Source organism: Columba livia, chromosome 1, assembly GCF_036013475.1.
Source record: "Columba livia isolate bColLiv1 breed racing homer chromosome 1, bColLiv1.pat.W.v2, whole genome shotgun sequence".
In the NCBI taxonomy this organism is placed as follows: domain Eukaryota; kingdom Metazoa; phylum Chordata; class Aves; order Columbiformes; family Columbidae; genus Columba; species Columba livia.
This window is the reverse complement of record NC_088602.1, coordinates 56,488,900-56,513,103: the sequence shown is the minus strand read 5'-3', so window position 1 is coordinate 56,513,103 and position 24,204 is coordinate 56,488,900. Positions and strand designations below refer to the sequence as shown.

Below are 24,204 nucleotides of genomic sequence, written 5' to 3'. Positions count from 1 at the left end.
TTTCTTTTATGACAGTGCAATCTAGGTAAGAGGTTGTTTTCTTGACAGGGTTTGAAGTTACAAGTAGGCAGAAAATACTTTAAAATTAATTTTCAGTCTGCTTTTGCTTTTGTGGAAGCATTTGACTTCATTAGCAAAGACACTGAGGTTCTAAAAGGGGACCCTGTTTTATCTCTGGGTTTCTGAGATTGCCGCTTAGCTTCCCAGGAAATAAGGACTTTTTCTGAATCCAGGAGGTGCATTACTGAGGGGACAGACAGTTTTTCCTTTCTTCGTTGTGCTCTGAAACAGTTTGCTTGGACAGCTTATCACTGAAGGCTTTGTGAATGGTTTCAGACCAGAGAACTTGCCACCAGTACTGAACTTAGAACTTATGTATAGTTTGCATCTCAGCAGCATCAGGAGGCACATAATTTAGCACAGTAAATTTGATACATTTTTCATCGTGGCTTTTGTTATTTCTTCTGAAATTTTTCAGTCTAGGTTTGGTAGTTAAGTGAAGTATGGCAAAAAGGCAAAAGTGGGATTTATCTCCTGGACTGCCTCTCTGCTTCAAATCTGTTCATTTTAGAGAAGGAACAGTAAGATCTTATAGGACAAGTGAAATGGAACACAACAGAAATAGAAGCTGGGGAATGCAACTTAATAGTTTTAAAAATGTATAATAGCAATGTGGCTGAAAAAGAGAATCCAGTGTCCAAATTTGAACGGCGTGAATGCCAACATTTTGTGCAGGTAGTATGGCAACTGTTGCTTTTGCTAACTGAAGGAGAGAGGAGACTGTATGGCTTGGTAGCCTGAATGGGTTGGCTGGATGGAAGTGTCATTAGTGATATTTGTGCTTATTGTTGTGCAGAGGACTCTCTGAAAATACTTAGAGCTTTCACGTCACTTCTGTCAAGTGCAGTAGCCTGTGTATTTTCCAACTTGCATCAATTTTTAAAATACTGTACTCTTAGAAGTTCTGTATGACTCAATTACTTTTGGAGGAAAGTACAGGTCTTTCTACACCTGATAGAATGTAGAGCTATTAATGTTTTTTCATTACTTCTGTTTTGTGTGATTGTATGTTGTTTTGCAAAACACCTGGTACTACAGAACTTTTGATCTTCAAGACAAAAAGCTTATTTCTTTATGCCATTAAAAATTAATATGTGGTGTTTATTAGGTGATGCTGAAGTGACAGAATCTTTGCAAAGGAAACATTTTGCAGTTCTATTAGGTTTCCAAACTAAGGATCAGGTCTTGTTATTGGATGATAATAATGTGCACATGCACACACACTTTAAAAGGGCCATATTGTTGCTTAAAGGAATTGGTTAATATTTTTGGCTAGGAATCTAATTTTATTTACTGCAGGTCTTTGTTGTATTTGCAAGCCAGGACTGCCATATGTAGTTCTAAGGTTCTGACCGTCTTTTAACTCTGTTTCAGAAAATGTGATAATCCATCACCAGGAATGTTCAACACATTAATTTTCCATGTCTTGAGTGATTAGGAGACTTTATTTCTTCCATGATTGAGCAGTTTAGCACTGATTACAAGAAATACATTAATATTTTCTCACAGAATGAACATATTTGAAGTAAGCAAGGGAGAAAATGTTAGGATCTTAAGTTATATTGCCAGCCACTGCAGCAATTATTATTCTGTAAAGCCTGTACAACGTGCTGTGTGCTGGTGGATCTTGGACAGAAAGAGGTACTGTTTATAGAGGACTCTTAAACTGGGTTTCTAGAGATGATTTTTGGCAGACAAATAGCAATTCCAATAACAATTTCAGTCTCATTTTTTGCTTTTTGCTTCTAGCTCTAGATCAGTCTTCATTTCACTAGATTTCTTACATATCCTTTTGTGAGCTGAAGAGGTGTCTCTTATTACATAATAACCTTTTTCCTAAGTATTCACATGTCAGTTGTTAAGTAGGAGTAAATATCTTCTGTGAGAACTTTTTTGATATTTAAGTTGTTGTAACAAGTTTCAAGAAACTGGAGAGTAAAGATTTCTCTCCCATTTGGGACACTGCAGACCTGATGATTAATATTTCACGTCCCTTTCTAGAACAATTTTATATAATTGCAGAATACCTGCTCTGATATCCTTTAAAATATTTGACAGATTTTAAGAGGCATTCTGTATTGTCAGCAAAGGTGGTTAATGGTTATTGCTATGTAGACCTTTATATTTTTGAAGATTCTCCAGGAAGGGAGAATGTTTTGGGGTTGGATTGATTTGTTTTGTTTGTTGGTACATCTGAATCATCCGTCTTTGAGAAATCCTGGTATTGTTTTTCATTCTCTGTTATTCCACACCTGCTTAAATTAAGATATGTGGTTATACACACCAGTGTGTTAAGGGGACCTGTTGCTTGAAATTTTAGAAAGATTATGCAATACTGCTGTACTGTCCTGAGGTCTCTTACTGTCTTCAGATGATGTTTGTGAGAATAGCTCATCAAGCTCTTGGTGTCTTCTGCATGACATACATGGAAGTACAACTTGGAATGAGTATTATCATTTAATGAGTGAATGACAGTTACTTTGTCCTAGAGATTTACATTTAAAAAAAAAAAAAAATTAGCTACTTTTTAGAGTAGGGTGATATACCCAAATGTCTTGTTAAATTTTCTTACACTATTTTTTTTTTTTTAAATCCTAACTTAGGAATGTGTTTGCTTTATAGCGATTTTTTCATATCCAGGGACTAAGCTATATTGGTTTGTGTGAGGTGTTACTGCTTTAACACAGTTAGTCTTAAATAAAAAAATTGCTTGTGTAGAACAAGTCTTCCAGGGGTGTCAAACTGATTTTCACCGGAGACAACATCAGCCTGGTGGTTACCTTCAAAGGCCGAATGTAATTTTAGGACTGTATAACTATAGGAGTAGTTACATTTATACAGTCCTAAAATTACATTCAGCCCTTTGGAGGCAACGACCAGGCTGATGTGCCCCCTGGTGAAAATGAGTTTGACACCCCTGACCTAGACTTCATTCTTTACATCTGTTATTGGAGGTTTGTGTGTAATTGCTGTGGTCAGAGTTCATTCCAATAGAGCAGTAAACAGTAGTGAACCAGTTTAGGTTGTCATCTTGAATATAAATGAATTTGCGGAACATCTGTTTATAAGAAACCTAGAGGTCTTTACATAAAACAAAAATGCAAATACTCTTTTCTGAAGCCACGTTTTTGAATATGATGTCTTCATGTTCGCATTCTATTGGAACAAAGGACTTTTATCTGCTGCAGCACATACTAAGTAGCTAGAATGTTGCCTTTAAAGCTAATCTCAGGGACGTTGTATTGGGTGCATGTATCTAAAGGAACTGCCATTCCTTCTGTGCCATGGTGTGTTAAAAAACTATGTCAGTGTTACTTAAAGAAGGAGGCTTAACAAAATAGGTAGTTATGCCACTGTCTCCATCTGTTCTAGGAGCCATATCTATCCTTGCTGTCTTCCAAATGAAAGGTTCATCTGCTACGTCTATGATCTGATTAAATGCCTCATGGGTAGAAGAATTATAGTTCTTTTTAGATCCTTATAGAATAATTCATGAAACTTCTCTGGACCTTTTTACTTCTTTAGATTTTACGTAACAGCATCTGCTGCCTCTTTTGTAATGGAATAGGAATTATTTGTGTTTCTTGTCAGATTTATTTATTTTTTACTTAAAAAATTGTCTAAAGTTGTTTGCCGTCTCTTCTGAGTTTTGCTGTGCTGTAACTCTTTAAACATATTGCTATCCTATTTATTCTCAAAGTTTTTCTGTCTAGGAGCCTGTCAGCTCTGCTTTTTGAATCTTACTTTGCTTTACCCATTTTTCAATAGCAGAGTTAGATTTTGTTCTGAAGTTGTTTTTCTTGCCCTTTTTAGGCCAAGTTGTTTGGAATCTCTTTTATTTCCGAGATTCAGATGCCTCTCTGATAATGTTTGTTCATTTTTGTTAATAATTTTAATCCCGGGTTTATCGGGCCTATTACAACTTTGTAACATTTTTTTTTTTTCTTTAGTTGGGTTGTTATTTAGAAATATATAAGAGGAAATTAGTTTGCCTTTGTCTTTAAATGGTTGAAGAATAAAATTTCTTAGCTTTTTTTGTATACATGTATGTCACTGTCAAGGGTGAGGCTGATATATGTATACGGATAAAAGGGGAGAGCAATGTGTTTATAAATGTATTTATGCATTAAGAAGTATTTAAATTCCCTGTCTTAGACTTCTGTACATGTGAATATATTGATAGAACAAATGATCACCAAGTAGTTTCAGCATCCGGTACAATTAGGCACTAGTGATATTGATCTAGTTTTGAGCTAGTCTGTAGTATGTTTCTAAAAAAATATTACTGTCTAAGCTCATGTTTTGTCATCCTTCAGATCTGTTTTTCTAGCATGCTTTGTAGCTTTTGAGATATGGGGTTTTTTTCCATGTCTGGGATATAATATACCTACTGCTGTAAGTCAACCTGGTGTTTATACAGACTGCAAGAAAACAGAAAATAACTTCTTGTTAAATTTTATGAATGACACAATATACCCTCATGAAAAAAAAAAATATTCCATTTCTCTGAAGCTTGATTAACTGAGCTCTTTAGAACAAGTTTAGGCAAATGAAGTCTGAAAATATTTATTTTTGAAAAGCAGCGATTCTGAAAGTAATGTATAGTTTATTTTAGGTAATTGGTTGAACATGAGATTGGTAAGTAATGCGATGGCTGAGCCAAAATAAATCTTTTATTGGATAGGCCTTTGGTGTACATGGCATCAGTGAGGCTATGCTGGGAATAATATGACCTGTTCACAGTGTGGCTGGAAAACTACAATGTATTTAGTAAAGAGACTGAGGAACAGTGTGAGGTTTGGAAAGCCTGTGTTCCAGAGAAATACTCTGAAATTCAGGCTTGATTTTGTTTGTCTGAGAGAAGGTTTGGAGATGGTTTGGTGTGTGTATATGAAAGCTTTTCCATGTTTAACTGCTGATAGTTCAGTGCTTTCTAATCCCTCTGCCAAAATACTACAAGATGTAATTGCTGAGTGGTCAAGCTAAACTCATTTCATCTGGTAATCACACACACTTTTTTTAAAGGGAAGGTAGCTTACATATTGGAAAACTTAATGGATTTTATGTCACTTGCAGTTTTTCTGTTTTTTAAATCAGTGTTTGCTCAATTTAAAGAAGCCTAAGCTTTCATGCCCTAAGAAACCTAAAGATGTTAATGTGGATATGTTGAATATTCTTGCCATAGTGATCTAGGTAATGTAACTTTGAATGTGAGTGTTTATATGTGACTTCAAGAAATTTTAAGTTGATGTCCTTTTGCTATACAGCTTTAATTGGTTTGCTTTAACATTTATGAGCATCTCTGGATTGATGTCACCTTAAACATATGCTGTGGGTCAGCTGGAAGTTAATGGACTTGGTACATTTCTGTCATAATTTGATAGAGCATGCAGCCTGTGGCAGGTTACATCATGCTTGTCAGGGTGGGAGAGCAGAGCAGAGATTTTCCTGCTTAACATTATGACTGTAAAATCCACGGCAACAAAGACTGCTACCTCAGCACAGGGAGAAGTGAAATGTGTCAGTAGTTTCTTGATGTTCCATCATTGTGTTGTCTGCCCAGCCCCACAGCAGGAGCTAGTGCCCTTTCATACTTGACTTTTGCAAACCACAGTCTCTGAACTTTGGATGGGGGTTAGGCACACTTACATGAAAAAAATGACATATCTCATTTTGCCTACTACAACTGCAGCTATGTTGTCATGATTGCATTTTGTGAGGGATTGAGATGATGGAGTGCCTTCTCTGTTCTCTTGACCAAAGCAAGATGGAACCGCCTTGTTCTGTAGGAATACCTGCAGCTGAAATCAGAAGGGAGCTGAGACTGCAAATTCTCTCTCATTGTGACAATGCTGGGAAGAAAATGAGGCACAGCTTCCTGTGAGGCAGTCCCTGTTCTGGTGGTAGGCTTACTTTTCTTCTGACACCCCTGAGAACCCCCTCTGTTGTTAATGGCAGCACTTGCCTACGGAGGTGCTGAGCAGGTAGTGCCTTCGTTTGTCTGTAGTAAGTGTAAAACTAGTTTCTGGCTGTCCAGCCCTCAAAAAGATAGCAATAGAGTTTCTGTCATGGTTTGGCTAGACTTTCAGATCTAGTCAGTCTAGTGATTTAAAAAACAAGCTGAAAGCTTCCATTGATACAGCCCCTAGTGGCTGTAAATAAAACAAAGGTGAATGGGTGAGAAAGAACCGATGAACTCTGTCTATCTCTAGCACAGTTAGTTTTGCTGTGAGGCCCTGTTTTCATGTTTTAAATAGCTCAGTCCCTTCTTAGTTTAAAAGGTGGTTGCCTTGCAACTCTGAACCTTTGTTGCCCATAGTCTTTACTACTTGTGTCCTTCCCTGTAGTCACTAGCTGTGCTTTTAATGAGAAAAGAGTTGTTTGTTTGCATCGCCCTTATTCAAAGATATTGTTTTGAATTGTAACTTTAGAAACTTTTTATTTACCTGCTTTCCTTTAGCAGTCCAAGGGACTATTATGACTTTCTGGAATCTGCATCATATTGTTCTATTTTTGTGAATCTGTGAATGTCTGCCTAGTAAGCAGTGGTGACTTCAAGTACTTTCATGTTTATCAGTATAATCAGTTCTGCACTGTTAGTCTTTTATGGCTGTATAATTCTTACTGTATGACCATATCAATATTGGGAAGCACCACTAGTAGATCTCAAAGAAAATTGAGAGTTTCTAGCAATTATATTTTTGTATCGCCTAAAGTTTCGGTATTTAATAGTGTCATGTTATTCTGATCTTGCTTTACATCAAAGTGTAGAAAGCTCAATGTAAAATACTGCTTATTGGAAGGAATATGTTTGTGTTGTGCTTGTTGTGATGGCCTAAAAAGCCAGTGTTTTCAACCAAGTTCTTTAGGTTCTTTCCATTTATTTTTTTTTCATTATACTACTGAATTTGTAAGCTGTTGCATAACAGGTGGGATAAAAATCATCGTTTGGTGATACTGAGCCTTTCTCCCGCTCTGCTTCCTTTAACAGTTCCTTGAAATAGCAATTTGTAAGAAGGAAACAAAATCATAGGGAAGGAAGGCAGAATGGAAATGAGGGATGTGAATAGAAAGTGTTTTTAGCAGTAATTAGTGGTCAGGTGAAAAGTTGTAAAGAGAAAAACTTCAAAATATTAAGAGGAGAAAATTATATTTGCAGGGATTGAAGCAATGAGTTGGGCTGAAGCCTGGTGACAATCCTGTGCAATCCTAGGGCCGATATATAAAATGTAAGAGTTTTGAAGAAGAATTTGCCTATGAATATTCTGTAAAGGAAGCAGTGGGATTTAATAGCAATGTGAATGTAAAATGTGAAGGGAAAAGAGGAGTGAAGATTTACAGGCTGCAAGAGCAGGGATGCAAAAGATCTTGGAAGTTGTATACACGCGTAGTAAAAAAAGGATTAAACTGGTGAGTGGATTGATATTTGCATGAAGAAGGAAATTTGAGTTGTACCTTTAATTTTGAATTTAATTTGATGTAATGGGTAAACAGAAACAGGTAGAAACTTTAGAGCAGTTGTTTTTCAGGCAATGGAGGTGAAGGGGTTCTTGTACCTCGTATTTGCTGTTGGAAGTTTGTTTCTGATCTAGAGAGGGAAGTAACTAATAAAACCCCCAAGTGTTATTGACATGATCTACTTCAGTGAAACAGGTTTAAGATAGGTAGGTACAAGTAGTTTGACATTTTGTTGAAAAATAATACTAATCTCAGTATTCATTGGATGGAAGATTTGTTAGCGCTGCTCGTGTTGTAATGCAATTTATCTGGATGAATGAATTCTGTGAACTAATGCTGATTTACATTTGCTTTCCATTTCCCATTTTGTGACTTTATTTAGTTTATTGATAACCATTTGACATATCAATGAAATCCGGTTCTATATGAAGCTTTGATGATGAGTTACATTTTTGTGTTTCTTGCCTTCTCGGTAACTATTGATAAGAGGTGAATAGACGAAATACTGGGATTGTCATAGAACCACATAAGTCACTCATTAATCTTCATGTGCCTCTTTTTAAATGGATTTCCTGGGAAGAGATCTGCCACAGATTGTGGTTAATTTTTGTGGTGTTTTTGGTTTTTTGTTTTGGTGTTTGTTTGTTTTGTTTGGGGGTGGTTGTTGTTGTTGTTGTTTTTGGTGTTTTATTTCCCCATAAGGTAACAGCTGAAAAAGTGTGGTTATGAAATAGTTATTTGCCTGGTGGACAGGGAAGGGGGTTTGACTACTGTCAGCCCCGCTAGGTAATAAAAAACAGTTAAAAGGATAGTGGTTGTAAGGGACAAGATTTTTCACTCCCCCACTGCTGTTTTTTGAAGTGAGAAGAGGCAAAATATGCAGGTGGGAAGAAAAAGAGCATGGAGTTGTGCACACTTATGTTCCAAAGAAGTGATTACCAGCTCCTTTAGGAAGTGAAATGTCTACAGTTACTCAGTTGTTGTATAAGTTTCTTGTGTTTACTAGCTAGGAACTGGTTTTGTAGCAAATACAAGAAATATGTCTGTTTGCTTCTACTATAATATGGTTTGGTAGAAGAGTTATAAACCAAGATTGCCCAATAGTTTGAAGATCTGAGAAATTATGTTCTTAATATGAAATGCCTAGGCTTGTGGCAGCAGGGCTGTAAGGATTCATTTCTATGGCAGAAGGGCATGTGCCCAGGAAATGTGCCAAAGAGGCTGTGAATATGGACACTGTTAGAGATGACTCATGCTAAGAAAAACATGGACCTCGTGGCTCTAGCATGTTGGCATGCAAACACAAAAGTCTGCTAAATGTTCTGCAGAAGGAATCTTTTATCAGTATTGTGACAGGTCTTTCACTGTTGTTTGTTTTTTTTCCTAGCAAGTGGCTCTGCAAGGTCTGTTAAAACTAGCTTATGGCAAAAAGAATGGATTTAAGGATTGATTGTATACTACTGGGGTAATTGCAAGAGGTAATTGTTGAAGAGTGACTGCTGCATTAGATTGTAGAATATATCGGCTAGTATTATGTCTATAAAAGAAAATGTGATGTTTTTTCTTGAGATCTGAAGGAAGCAGGAATTTCAGAGTGTTGGAAAATGATTCCAAAGGCAAATAGTTTTTGATACGTATATACATGCATAAAATACTGTACACTGAGGTGGTTCTGCTTAGTCTGAAATATCATGTTGCCTGTGTTTTTCATGGAGTTCGTAGTGTCCAAACTGGCACGAACAATTCTTCACTTTCCTTAGTCTCTGTTCTGCGTTGGCTACACAGCAGATGCGTTTATTTTTTTCTTTGTGGTTGAACATGTTAGATGGCTGACAAACCTTGATTAAAGGACATAAATGCGCCACATGCAAAACCACAATGATTTCTTTGATTGCAGGGACCTTTTGGCCAGCTTGCAGTAAGGACTTGTGTTTAGAAGAGAACCTTTGGGCTCATCTGTATCTCCCTCCCCTCAAAGGGATGGCAGCCCGAGGACAGCTAGCATTCATCCTGACGCCAAGAGACTTCAAAGGAGGTAAGCGCCTCAGAAATGCTCCCCAGACAAAATGCTTCTCCTCAGTCCTGTACCTCAGTGTGGTAATATTCTTTAGTAGAGCATTACCATCTCCTAAAAGTTTCTGTTCATGGCTAATTCATGAAAATTTTTTGAGAACTCAATGAGGCCTCATCAGCTGATTGCAGCCCCTTTAAGATTCATGGAGATATTGATTGCTATCAGTAATCCTTGTCCATTTGCTTAAGAGTGTGCCCCCAGTTTAAAGGAAAAAGAAATTTTCTACTTCTTGGGTTTGTACTCAGACATATGCTCCGCTCCTTTACTAGGTTTGTTTTTCATATTTTGGATGAGGTTCAAATTTGAACTTTTCTCAATTCATGATCCTTAAGGATAAAGTCAGGGAGGAAAACAAACCAAACCAACAAAAACCCACAAGAAAATCCCCCAAACATAACAACACTGCTTGCTCCACACAGTTTAAAAAGGCTTTAATGGATGTCCAAACGATTTCTTAATATCCAGGTGACTTCCAACTCATTTTTTGTGTATTTAAATTTCTAGTGAGCATGATCACAGAAAAGTTCTGTGGAAACTGGTTGTTGCAATTCATTCTTCTGGAGGGAAATTCACCTTTTAAGATTTTTTTTTTCTTGTTACAACTGCTACCTAGATACACAGCTGTTTATGTCTTCCAAATGCCTATGGAATAATTATTTAGTAGAAAGAGCAATTTAAAATAAACAGAAGTTTATCTTGACATCAGAAATCCCATCACAAAAATACCATGTTAACTTTAATTAATTATTTTTTTTTTTTTTTAATAAAAGAGGACTTTTTGGGGTAATTTCTACCTCTTCCCCACCCACCTTCAGGTCACTTGTATAAATACTCAGCTGTAGGTCTTGCTTTTCTTGTTCTTATTCTGGTAGACATTATATGAGGCCCACTAAGAACATGACTGGAAACATAAGGAAGATTTTTTAATTTTTTTAAAATGGAAATATTTGAAAGTGTAGTAGACCATTAGTAAATACAAGTACTATGTTTGCTGAACAGATTTTTTTTTACTAGGAGTGTGGATTTGGAAAGCATAGTTGGCACTTAGATCATTTAAGCTATATCTGTTACTAAGTCCTGTATGAGTGCAGGTGCCCCGTTTAACAACTTTTGCCTTTTTTTTTTTTTCCATTTATGATGAGAGTGTGTTATTTAGCTATTAGTTTGACTTCTTTAAACATAAGTAAGAACTTTCTGATTACAAAGAGTACTTTTAATAACTGCCATATAGCTAGCCTTCTTATTGGGCTCTACCATATAAATACAAAGGTTCTGTGGATTGTAACTTAAATATGTTGAGGCAGTAAAGAAATGGATCATCCTATAAAATAATATCCTGCCTAATTCTTCACTTACATAGCTTTGCAAGAGATTTACCTATGGATGTTATGAACAACCTGTAGATCCTCCATACCTATAACGTTTACAGGTTCTGGCTATGTTGAAAAATTAGCTTGGATTTTGCTTGACTATATTCAAATGCTTGTGGGTTTTTTTGTGTATAGTGTGTGTGTTTTGTTTTTGTTGTTTTTTTTCTTTTTCTTTCTTCCCAAATGCTGAGATTTCTTTGACAGTAGTGAGCTTTCTTAGTTCCATTGAGAAATTTTCATAATTCTACACTTCATATGTTATGTGTTGCCCAACTGTAGGAATTTGGATTTTTTTCTTAATATATAGTCTTTCCACAAAGTGTTATTTCTATACTCATTCTTCTGGTGTTCAAAAAGGCAAAACAAATATTTAAATTCAAAGAAAGAAATTTTCAGAAAACTGCAAATAATTTTCTGGGAATTATTCTAACTTTTTTTAAATCTCTGCAAGGTATCACTGAATGTGCCAAAATAAGCAGTAGCGTATTGCAGCTTGCGTAAATCTTACTAGGTTCATTCTATTCCTGTAAGACAAACTAAATCACAAATATAATTTATTTTTACTAATGGATTGCCCTCCCCTGTGAGCAGGTGAGAAGGAAACAAAGGTACCTTTTATTTCCATAGTTTGAGTGGCCTTTTAGTGTCAGTGAACCTGCAGGTGGTTTTGTTTGGTTTTGGTTTGTTTGTATGTGTGTTTTTTTTACTTTTTATTTTATTTTTTTTAATAATAAATTTGGTCTTACGCCTATTTCTCTAGGAATTCAGCAAGAAAGAGTAGAAACAGGGCTGCGAATTGCTGGAGTTCTTTCTGGTCTAAAATACAATACTGGTTAATAATACAATACCTGGACATACAGTCTGATGAAATGAGAGACCTAGCTATAGGTGGAAAGTGGTATATTATTTGGAGGCTCTGTAATTCACAAAATATTTCAAGAATTCCTTTTGAAAGATGAATCTAGTAATTGCTTTGTCAATTTTTCCTGGATGGAACTGGTATTCAAGGCAATATTCTTGTTCATTTATACTAAGAAGCAAAATAAATTATAAGTGTTCTCTTTAGTGGTGTATCAGGTGATCTGCTTCAGCATGGCTAGATTTTTGCTCATACTTTCTTAGTGAATAGATTCTCTTAATCTGTTGGTTTGTGGGTTTTTTTTGTTTTTTTTTTTTTTTTTTTTTTTTTGTAACATCTGCTTTGCTCCTCTTATACTTCAAAACCTCAAAGCACGATATTAGTTTTCAAGGTTAAAGATGGCTAGTTCACTGCAGCTGTTGCTGTTTCAGTTGGTTTTTCACCTTTCTATGAAACTGGACAGTACTTGAAGACTCTATGCTAAAATGTGAACCATTAATTGTTATAGGATGGGGGAGTGGGAAGAAGTATCTTTAGGAAATACTACAGTTTGATTTTCATTTAATGAAACCTGTAAAGGCATAGACAAATAGCTTCCCCCGTTATAAATGATACACCGATCTATGTTTTGTAGTAAAAGGTAGGAATAGATGGAAGAACATTAGCAGATGAATAGATTGTCAAAGAAAATACCAGGTGAAGGAAATTGCATGATGGAACTCAATATGCTTCCTAGGAAGTATTGGAATGATGGTGGCATTCTTTATTCCTTGTAATGAGGCTAGAAAACTTTTTGTTCATCAGATATGGCAGAAAAATGGTAGTACTTACTGAGATTGCCTTGAAGAACAAACTATACTGTTTTAGAAAGGTGTTGTGAATTGGCACTTAAAGTTGTGGGTTTTTTTTTTTTGTGTTTGTTTTGGTTTTTTTTTTTTTTTTTTCCTGGCTTTGTCTTCCACGAAGACAGCTCCAAAAGCTTGTAAAAACATTATAGCCTTCCTTGATAGCTGTTAAACAAAGGACCCTAGATATGGCGTGGTAGAATCAGTTTGTCCATTTGCAATGGAAAGTGCTTGATTATTTGCTACTTATACTAACAGAATTGCTTACCTATGGTGTTCAAATTTTGGAGAAACTGCAGTGCAAATTACTTTTCTCTTGCAATCAGTAATTCTGTCATTTGTCACATCCCTTTTTTCTTGTCAAAAGAGTTATTATATGGCATTGAGCAATCCAACTGGCATCTGTGTAGGCTGTTTGAAGTTCAGCAGGACATTGCTTACCTTCTCTGTCTAAGGATAGTGTACTGGAAAGAGTGGAATGAAGGCAGATAGAGGTATGCTATTCATTTTGCAATGTTAATGTGGCAGTGCTGGATCTAGTTCTGATTAGAATGAAATTGAACTAATAATGTATATAGGAAATATTATAACTAGTGAAGACATGACAAGAATTGAGGCCATGAGGTAGAGCTGTATGTATTCCTTGCCAAAACCATGCATTTCCCTGAATCACAGTAATAGCCAACTTGTACTGGTAAAGTCATCACTTTTGGAAAATGCTAACTGTTCTAATGATCTGTGGCTTTAGAAATTGAAGAGTCAGCTAAGAACTGGAGAGTTCGCAAATCCTGGTGGGTTTCAGGGATCTAATGGCAATACATCAATTCATAGGTGCCTTTTTCTCTAAATCCTAAAATAATAATTTCTTTGTATATGTATTTTTTTTTTTTCTGATGAAAGGATAAGCTCCTGAGGAAAGGCATTTAAAATATTTTGCAGGTGTTGATACCTCTTGATACATGTTTTCCAATTTGAGACATTTGGCAACATTTAGTGTTGTGGAAAAATTTTAGCTTGTCTAAGAGGGGCAAGAACCACAAATATATAAATGCCATTTTCTGTCACTGCCTCAATGCCTTATTTATGGCATCCTACAAAACTTTGTTTTTGTCAGTCTGTATCTTATCTCTGGGCATAAGCTCACAGATGTCCACATGAGTTGATAAATAATGAAAACTCAAATGCCAGTGTGCGCCTATTCTTCATCATGTATAACAAGACAGTGACTGCTATTGTGACTTGTTGTTCAAAGGAGATGGTGAAATAATAAAACAGTGCCTGGAGCTGGAGTTGATTGTGGGGAAAGGAAAACATGTTGAAGAATTCAGATGTATGAGCAATCATATTCCCTAAGGTGTATTTCTCTTTGGTTAATAATTTCTTCCTCTTTTTGTGAAGGCTGTTGGAGTGCTACATGTTTTCAGGTTCATTTTAGACAGGTGGTTTTGTGCTCTGTGTTGGGTGGGTTGCACAGCTTCTTTTGGGGCTGGACCTTTTTCGTTGTGGGGTCAGCGGTCGAGAGTGATTGGTGAGACACCATCCTTGGCATTATGTGATCCTGCCACCTGGTGGCTTTATCACGCAATTTGGGCTTCAGACACATGGTTAAAAACACCAAAGAGAAGAAATCCAGAAAAAATCCTGCTTTCCTCCCAAAATGGGGAGGCAAGGTTGCTTAAAATAGGTACAGAAGACGAGTTCCATGATCTTTGCATCACGTTTTTGAAGTCAGGCATTTAAGAATCAGTGTGCAAGTATTTGGGAAATTTCTGGTTACTATAGTTGTCAAACTTTCTTGGGTGTATTTATTTATTTCTTTATTTATATACAAAGTTAACAGAAGATAAATTTCTATGAGGAATGGTAACAATCTGTAACAGGAGTGCAATTTAGAGAGGTTATCCTGTTGCGTCCATTGTGTATCTCAAGGTTCTTTTAATCTGCTTGCTTATGCTGGAGAATCAGTATGAACATTAATACTAAACTTACACCAGTATCGAAATATAAGTCTCTTTCTCTGCCCATATTATTTGGCATATATACCAGTTAAACTGATATTTTTATTAAACAAAATATCACACATCACCTTGTGTGATACCTGTCAGTTTTGGAACTAGTTTGTCCTTTTCAGATTAGTTGAGGTTCCATCCAAGATATTCCGTTTCTGTTTTTCAGTATTGCAGGTTTTTCTGCTAATCCAGCGATGGTAAAACATCTAGTGTATATATCAACTTAAGCTAGTTCTTATTTTGATTAGTGAATTTGTTGTGTTATTTCAATCAATATGTAATTTCCAGCTTGTGATTGTTGACATAAGTTGAGGTGCTCATAAAGATAGATTCTAAGTGGATTTTGGATGTGGCTTGTCTCCAGAACTAAACAAGTCTTTTATAAATATTTAGAAATGCTGTCTGTTCTGCTGCTAATTACACACCATAAAGTTAAGGTGGGAAATACCCTTTCTTACAATAAATTTAAGGTGAGAAATTATCCTTCTCACAGCAGGTGGGAAGATTTTATTTCACTTAGAAACAAATGCGCTCACTGTTGTACTACTGTTTTCAAATTGCATTAGTTGACTACCTTGATGGAAGATGTTAAGTTGAATTCTAAATTACTGTACGTGTCATTTGGTCCTTGTACTTCTGAGTCCTTCTAGTCCTTCTCTTTTGTGGCTCTGTGTTATGTTTTCCTCTGCAATCTCTCCTTCCCTTAAGAAAGGTGTTTCAGTAACATTTTCATCAATATATACTGTGGCTTGATTGCTTTAGCTCTATCTCTGCTGTATAATATCACAATGCTAAGAAATGTTATTGATGTAAAAAATAAAAATATACAAAGCATCTCTAAAGATAGGACTCTTCATGTTTATTCAGATGTTTTATTAACTTCGTAAGGACTTATAAACACAGATTTTAATCTTGTTTACTTATTCCTGTATATGTCTTCTATAGTTCTCTGATTTTGGCTAAAATTTGCTTCTGAGACTCTGGAGGAGTTTTTTGGTGGATGGACCTTTTTTGGTGCATAGTCCTTGATTTTTACATATTAGGAGAAGTCTTTTACATGCTGTAACTGCACTTATTTTACAAATACTTAACGAAGAATACCTCATTAGAGGTAAAGCTGCTCTTGTAAGGTTTTTGTGTGGTTCCAGAATTAAAATCAGAAGTCAGACCTCAAGAAGAGCAAGTTTGGAAAGAATTTACAGAAACACTGCCTTTCTGTAACTGAGCTGCTTTTACTTTTGAAAGCTGTTCCTTTCCTCAGTTTCATGGCATTAGAGGAAGCCCTCTTGTTCCTGCTGTGAAAAAGGAAATGTTCCATGTGCTGTCATTAATGTGCTTATCTATGTTTATAGAGACAAAATAATCCTAAATTTGGATTGATGACTCGACGTGGCTTTACTGTATTTGGAAGAAGATTCAATGCTGTGTTTTGACTGATGCTTAAAAGAAGAAAAGTGATCTTCTTTCAGAGCTTGAAGTGGAGCATTTAATGTTGCTAGTCTTGGTATATAAGTGTAGTATCTTTAAAATATAAATTATTATGTGTAATATGTAATATTGATCCAGGCTATAGAAGAAAATGTAGTGGTTTTGCTGTTCTGATTGAGAGGAAAAGTGGGGAATATATACAGAGCAACGTGAGAAGTACAAGCAAAAAAAGAATTTGGGCAGCTTTAAGAAGGAAAGTGACAGTAGGTGTTAGAGAATGTGACGTGTGCCAGAGATATTCTGAAAGGAAGGAAAGAGAGAGGCATGTTTTTCTGGTGATGCCAACATCAATTGATAGTGCTGCTCTACTTGCCTTGTGGTGTTGTTACACTGCACAAAGTAAGTTTATGTAGGTTACTGGCTCTAAGGTATAATATGTATTAAGCAATTAATTAAAACTGTTTGACTGAAAGCATTTACTTGCATTTCCTTGTTAAGCAATTTATGCTGATTTTAAATAAGAAAGCTAAAAAAAATTTCCAGCAAGAATTAGTTAAAGCTGATAGTTAGATTCACTACAGTAGTAATTACATCTGTTCAGAGACTTCATATGAATGATGAAAACTTTTAAAAACCCCAAATATCCATGAAACTGAGTAATATTTATGTGACAAGGGGAAGGGAGAACCATAGGGAATTAAAAATCACTTTGAGTCTAGGGCTACAAAGATACATAATTATGATAGATTGCTATTGCTTAGCTTCACACTGTGATACAGATACAGTTATGTTTGTGTTCCCCAACTGCATTTCCATACTTAACTTGTTTTAAAATGTAGTATTACTGAGTTTACCGAGTCCATGGCTTTTATATTGTAAATTCAGACATGTGGCCTCAAGCAGTTCAAGATGAAAGTTTCAGGAGTAAAGACTGAGCAAATCAGGAAAAGAATTGAAAAGGCTATGAATTGTGTAATTTGTAGTTGTATAATTGTGTTACATGATTGGGTAACTATGTAATTAAAATTGTATTACTAATTTTTTTTTTTTGTGATTTTCTGCTACATCTGATTTCTAATTTTCTACTGGAGAATTTAGTATCTAGTATTATGGATAATTTCTCTTTTGGGAAATTGTATCTTATTTCAGGTTGTTAGCTCTTTAAATCCATGAGGTAATTGAGATGATAGGAAAGGGAAGAAGCGTGTCTTATTTACTTCTTGTTGTGATATGTGGTTTGGGTTGGGTTTCTTTTGTTTGTTTGAGAATATCAAGGAGTTTCTTGTACCATGTTCTTTCTCACTCAGGCATTTCCATTGAAATAAAAAGCAGTGATATAACTGACATGTTTGTGTTTAAATTACTGTTAAAATTAAATGTTAACTTTGCAGGCACACAAAATTTGAATATTTAGGCAATTTCATGCAGCTTTAAAAAACATGTTACCAGGCTGAAGCAAAATACGTATATAAAATCTTGTTTGAGTTTAGGAATATTTCTGAAGATTAAATTGGTCTGGAGCTGTTAGGACATGGAGCCTTGAAAGGGACAGGCAAAACAAGTATTTCAGTACTATAAGGGACTCTTCCAAGATGACCTGCGATTCTTGAAATATCTGTGGTGTCTCTAGAAAGTAAGCATTATCAACATGCTCTATGTAGATACTAAGACTATGTTTTAAAATAACTTTTTCTCCCTAAAAAAATTTGTTCTGACTCTTAAAATCTGTGTTTGCCAAGTAATATTAGTTGATTCCTGAAGAAATGTACCTAAATGTAGCTGGATCTGTGTGTTAAAGATAGTGGATGGTAAAAGAACTCTAATCCCAGCGTCTTACCTAAAAATAGTACAGTTTGTGGAACTGAAGGTAGGTGGGAAGGGCTGTGTACATTTACCTTCAAAAGGTGTGTTCTGAGACCACAGAGAGGACAGGTGCAGACAGAACTACAGCTGTAATAATGACTAAAACGCTTAAGTGCGTACTAAGGGCTAAAATTTTCTAATCTCTCAGGGGATTTAGAAGAAGTTATGTTCTGCAATACATTTAAATCCATCTTTATACATGAGTATTCAGAGTCTTACCTGCTCTGGCTGTGAGCTGTTGTTTTTACGTTGTTTTATTTTGCAGAATAAAGTAAATGAATATTGTTGCTGTTTATGTGCTCCTTGCTTGGAGAGACCCCTACATTTTTACGCTACAAGTCTTGTGAACGTTTGGTACATAAAGTTAAAATTAACAAACCGTATTATAACTTTATAATCATAAAAACCGAAACAAAATCCAATATGTTCCATGCAGCAATTTTATTTAAATATCTATCTAGTAGATTTATGGCCTTGCTTTAAAACATGTTTCAAAGCTGGTACTGCAAGGAAGAGGTGAACTAGCTGCTTTTCTTAGTGTATTTGGGAATAAGAGGCTGCGAACAGCATAAACAAATGACTGGGTCCAGTCTCCCTCCTAGCACAGAGTATCGTATATCTTGAGTTAAACATTCTTATAATATGTATCAAGCTTTCCCTGGAGAACATAGTAGGCTCATTTTTTTTGTTTTGTTTTGTTAGCTTTTATTTTACTATCTAAGCTTCCCAAATTCCTATAGTCCTCTTAAATAATGTTTATTACTAGGGCTTTTTTTCATCTTTCTTGAGCACAGTTGTCCAAAATTCTATAACATATGTTGAATGTGTAAATATTAGTGGGGAAAAGTTAGTGATATTCTTCCTTAGATTAGAGACAGATAGATGACTGTTTAAGAAAATGAAACAGTGCAGGGATTCAAAGAATAGATTTTAGATCACTTTCAACCCAGACAAGAGTCAGGCTTATTAAAGAAAATATTTTGGAATATCCATACAAATAAAGATTATCAACAAAATAAGACATTTTTTTCTAAGGAAAGGAAGTGTATTTTATGTAGTGTAGTTATTATTTGGTATTCTGAATGTCTATAATCAGAGTTTTAGAACGTAAGTTTATTCTCCTCCATTTTCATTGAATAGTCGCTCTCTGTCTCTTTCTTGTCTCAGAAGATACTTTTGCAAAATATAGTAAGGAGTTTGATAAGAACAACTAGGTGGGTGGCGTTCGGGAGCTATAATGCTGGTGAATTCAGAGGTTCAGAATACTTGTCCAGTTCTCGTCGGCAAAAAGGCAAGAGGTTTCCTTCTGCTACTTGACTCCTTGGTAGGGATTAAAGAGAAGTTTCTTCTTCCCTGGATACTGTTTGTATTCTAGTAGTGTTAGCATCAGTACAAAAAAGAGGTACCATGAAATGAGCTTGAGAGCGACATTAAGAGTATGCATCAATTATCTGAAAGTAATGAACTCCTAATGTCTGTGCTCTTGCCCATTGGTTGATGTAGAGGAACAGGCTTAAACTTTCTTGAACACACACACACGCACACACACACGCACACTTGTGAAAATAGCTTGTAGCAGACTAAAATAGTTCCTTATCGGATGAGAGTAAAAATAATATATCTTAAAGAATAATCCAAAGATATTTTGAGGAACAGCTAAACATCAGTGGTGTTTCAAAACTGTAGATTCTTTTTTCAGCAAAATAATGTGCAATAACTTAATAACTGTTTTTTTTTTAACAATACATTTTTTTGTTGTTGTTTTTGTTTTGTAGGATACAAAATTATGGATAATAATGGAGTATCTGGGTGGAGGCTCTGCCCTTGATCTAGTAAGTAAATTATATATTACTTTTGTTATTTTACCTCACATAATTATTTTCTTATCTTATAATTCAGGGAACTATAATATGTCATTTGGCCATGACAATGTTTGCTTCTAGTAAAGGAGAAAAAGTATTTGTCAATGCCAGGAAAAGGTTATTTTCCATGAGGCAAGACTGATTGTTTGTATAGGTGGAAGGGGACTAAGCAACATAATATTGGAAGGAGGATATAAACATCTTGGAGTGCTAATCTTTAGTCAGGCAGAGAGCGCTAGTGGCTGAAAATAGTTTTTCTTGTCTCTCAATTCTGCCACCATAACTCTTCCTAGTGTATACATTTTAATGTATCTTCCCCACCAGCACCACCCCCAAAGAAACAAACAAAAGGTTCCCTGTTCGAAGTCTCACTGAGGTCTAAATAGACAAAAAAACAATTTAGGCTGGTATTAAAAAATACATAGGAGGAGCTGTGGACTCTCTCGAGAGTCCACAGGGAGATCTGGATAGACTAGAGAGCTGGGCAATTGCCAACAGTATGAAATTTAACAAGAGCGAGTTGCCAGATTTTGCACCTGGGACAGAGTACCCAGTTTTGAATCATAACTCAAAAGGTTCAGTGCAGATTATATTTTCTGTGACTGGATGCTATGCATTCACCTTGGCTATTGGGGAAAAAAAAAATCACACCTCTTATTTTTATTGTGGATTTAAAAAATAACTATTATAGAAATAAAATTGGATATTTTAAGTATGTGAAAATTGTCATACCAATTGAGACGGAATGTCTCTGAAGCATCGTTTGCCGTTCTCATCTGGGGCAACTAATAACTGCTTGAGGAAAAGTGAAAGCGTAGAGCGATTCTGCTGGTGACATCCAGTGGACAGGAGAGGAGGGTAAATGTGGAAATCCTGTAATCGTGCTACCATATTTTTGTTGTAATTACCTTTTGGAACCCATTTATACCTTCGGTTTACACATCTTGTTCGAAGGAGTTCTGTGGTTGTGCAGAAATTGAGAATGTTCCCCATAAAGTTATGCTGAAAAAAGTTTGTTTATTGTTGTGATATTTTTTTTTCTGACAGAAGTGTGATTAGAAACTGGGTTTACTTTTATAAATTAATTATTACTTTACTTGTAATTCAAGAAGGTATAAACAGCAGAAAGAAAACAAATTTTCTTCTTTTTCTTTTTTAATTGCACACATTTCAGTTGTGTGATAGCCACATATTTATTCCATAATTTTGTTGTCTCACAATAGTACAAAGTCTTTGGTCTCATCCTAAAATGTTGTTGAAGAAAATGCACCACAGAACTGAAATAGTGATGTACATGTATGTGACGCATCGTGGGTGTGCTTCATTTTCAATGTATGTTCTGCTGCATGTTTCCCAAGTTCTAAAATGCACATTATGGTTCTCAACTGGAATCTAGTAGGACAACTGGCACACCTTATAAAGTTTCCGTACTCGAGGCAAGACTGAATGGGAACCTTGAATTCCACGTTCTAAGTGTATACATGTCACGTTAGCCTGGTGTTTTCTATACTTGAATATTCACTGGCTTTTTTGAAAATCACGCCTTGCAAGAGGAAGTACATTTAATACAATTACATGTGCATTCTTGTTCAACTTTGAGTATAATTGAGATTTATGGCTGAGGTACAAGCACTAGTATTTTCAGCCTAAATCTGTTTTCACTAACTTCCTCCTTGCTAAGGGGAGCTGACATCTGACAAAAGAGTTTTTCCCCCAGTAGGTGTGCTGTATCATGTTGCCAAGTTGAACTGGTGCTCGTAGCCTACCTGGAACAAAGCCCTTAGAATGTCTCTGTTGGTTTCAGGGACTGCCAATATCATGTAGATTATTAAAGCTAAAGAAAAGCAAAAAAATTATTGTAGGTATAGCTGCAGAGGTAAAATGAATATGTTGTCTGCATCATCTGAAATCTTACCTCTGTTCCTACGTATTAGCTGAGAATTTCTGAGGAGTGTAATCTGATTTTTATCTGAAGTTTTATCTGAAATGCTTGCTTTTGCACAGAGTGAAGCTTCAGAGATAAAAGTTTTTGATTGCTTTTATGGAGTGAACTAGAATACTGGAATATTTCCAATATTTATTGTTGTCCACAAAGTTTCAGCGTCTCTCCCGAAATGCCCTTATTGGTTAAGAAGCCTATCTGGGTAATGATACCCTCTTTCCTCTATCCCTTTAGAGTTGGTGGCATACTCACTTTTAGAATTTATATCAGATGTAGTGAGCTCTGAGATCTTCTGCCACTGCTGTTTCTTCTCATAAGGATTAAATTACTGGGAACCTTTGATTTGAACAATTTGCAGATTTATACTTTGGGTTTTATATGCAACAAGTAAACTTTTTTTAATATGCAATGCTCTGTTAGCCTAGCAGTTTGAATTGTGTTTTAGGGAGCTTCACAAAATCCCGTGCAGCATAGAGTCGTAGGATATGTGGATAGTTTCTTTCTCACACTTTGAGATTTGGGTCCATATAGGGCCTGTGGAGTTGCACATATAAGTTCAGTGTAATATTAATCATTGGGTTCCTAGATTTGGCAGTGTACGTATGACCTGACCACAAAGCAGTAACTTGAAGCTGTGTTTTTATGGAGCCTTCATCAAACTTTTCAAAGGGTTTTAGATAAATGAAATATTTCTTTGCCTGTTGTTCATAAGGCCACTTAGTTTAGAACTATGTATTTTTTTAAGAGAGTATTCTGGGTTGTATCTCATGTTACAAAGTCAGCAAATAGGAAGTTTTGAGGTGTGATGGAAGGAGCAGTTCCTTTTATAGTCACAGTGTTACTTCTCTCTGTTTCTCCTCTTTTAATATATATGTCTACACACACACACACACACATATATGTATTTCTTGTGTCTCCTAGTTAGAACCTGGCTCACTTGATGAAACCCAGATTGCTACAATATTGAGGGAAATACTCAAAGGACTCGATTACTTGCATTCAGAGAAGAAAATCCACAGAGATATTAAAGGTAATTTGGTTTTTGTTTGTATTGTAATAATATTAGAAGAGCTCATGCAGTATAAGTGAACACCCTTACAGTATCAAATGTATTAACTTCCGTTACTTCCTCTTCTTTATTCCAGCTGCTAATGTATTGCTATCTGAACAAGGAGAAGTAAAACTAGCAGATTTTGGAGTAGCAGGACAACTAACAGATACGCAGATAAAGAGAAATACCTTTGTGGGAACACCATTTTGGATGGCACCTGAAGTAATAAAGCAATCAGCGTATGACTCAAAGGTAAGATATTTCAAGGCATTAACCAATGTCCCTTTTAAACTTGAATTGCATAGGCTGGTCTTCAGAATATAGCTAATAACTTTGGCTGTGTCTAGATAGGTGTATGTTAGCAGCTAAAAACTGTTGGCAAGGAGACAATCTTTCCTAAGTTGTATCCAAGCCTTAAGTTTCCTCGCCATCTAGATGGCAAGAAATACTACAATATGGACAAGTACCTCCTGTCATTTTTTATCCTGCTCTCTTGATGAGTTTTTTTGATGGTTGTTTAAAAGTAGAAGAGAACAAATATATACAAAATGGTAATATGCTTCCACTTGCTTTTAGAAAAAGAAATAGCAACACTGTTGAAGAATATGGATTTGATGGGTGTGATAGTGTCTTTGAAAGCGCTGTTATTCATCCGTGGAAGAATGTGCTGCATAAGTCTATACTGCTCTCTGACCATGTTCTTTTAGATACGCCATACAGGGAGGGTTTAATATCAAATTGGCTTATTTGTAGATATTTACACTACACAAGATTTTGATCTACCAAAATGGTACAGCAGTGTACTGAAATCACAACACAAGCACAATATTATCAATTTTAATACACATTTGGATCACAATAGAAATCTGATTCCCATTACTGGTCTACATATGCTCACCATCATGGCACTGGGTGTCCCCAGTTGCTGGGAAAGAATGTGTGCATTGAAGCCAGCTCAAGCTGATTGCTCTTTTCGAAGTTCATTTTGTTGGTTATTTGTTTTTTACACTTCTGTTGGGCTGAGCTACATATACGCCTCCTTACTGCCTCCCCGTTCCCCTTCCCCCATGCTGGTCTGGCTAGCTTGGCAAGACATTGCTCTACTGATTATATTGGGGGAGGCTATTTGCACAACCTGGTGACCCACTGGTGCAGCTGTGTATCTAAAATAACGGTCACCCACAAGTCCCACTTGTGTTAAAATAAGATCAGCTTTCTTTATGATAATCAACAGTCATTCCTTATGTTCTTCCCTGAACTTATCTTTCTTGCCCATCTGTTCTGATTCCTTGTAGGGATTTGTTGATTAGTCACATCTCCTTGCAATGAGACAGGTTGGCCTGTTTCTTTCCAGCCTCATCCATGTCAGGAACTCACTGATAC

General features: G+C 35.9%; 1 protein-coding gene across 5 annotated transcripts in view; it reads left to right on the top strand.

Moving 5' to 3' along the window:
- Window positions 1-24,204, top strand: part of STK24 (serine/threonine kinase 24) — a 57,836-nt gene that overhangs the window by 15,966 nt on the left and 17,666 nt on the right. For 4 of the 5 annotated variants that reach the window (XM_065057339.1, XM_005504627.4, XM_065057367.1 and 1 more), the window contains exons 3-5: window positions 19,742-19,798; window positions 22,692-22,800; window positions 22,916-23,073. In XM_065057339.1, coding sequence (XP_064913411.1) covers window positions 19,742-19,798; window positions 22,692-22,800; window positions 22,916-23,073 — 324 coding nt within the window. Of the gene's footprint in view, window positions 1-9,415; window positions 9,554-19,741; window positions 19,799-22,691; window positions 22,801-22,915; window positions 23,074-24,204 lie in introns of those variants that run through there. The other variant, XM_065057362.1, reaches the window with a different exon arrangement.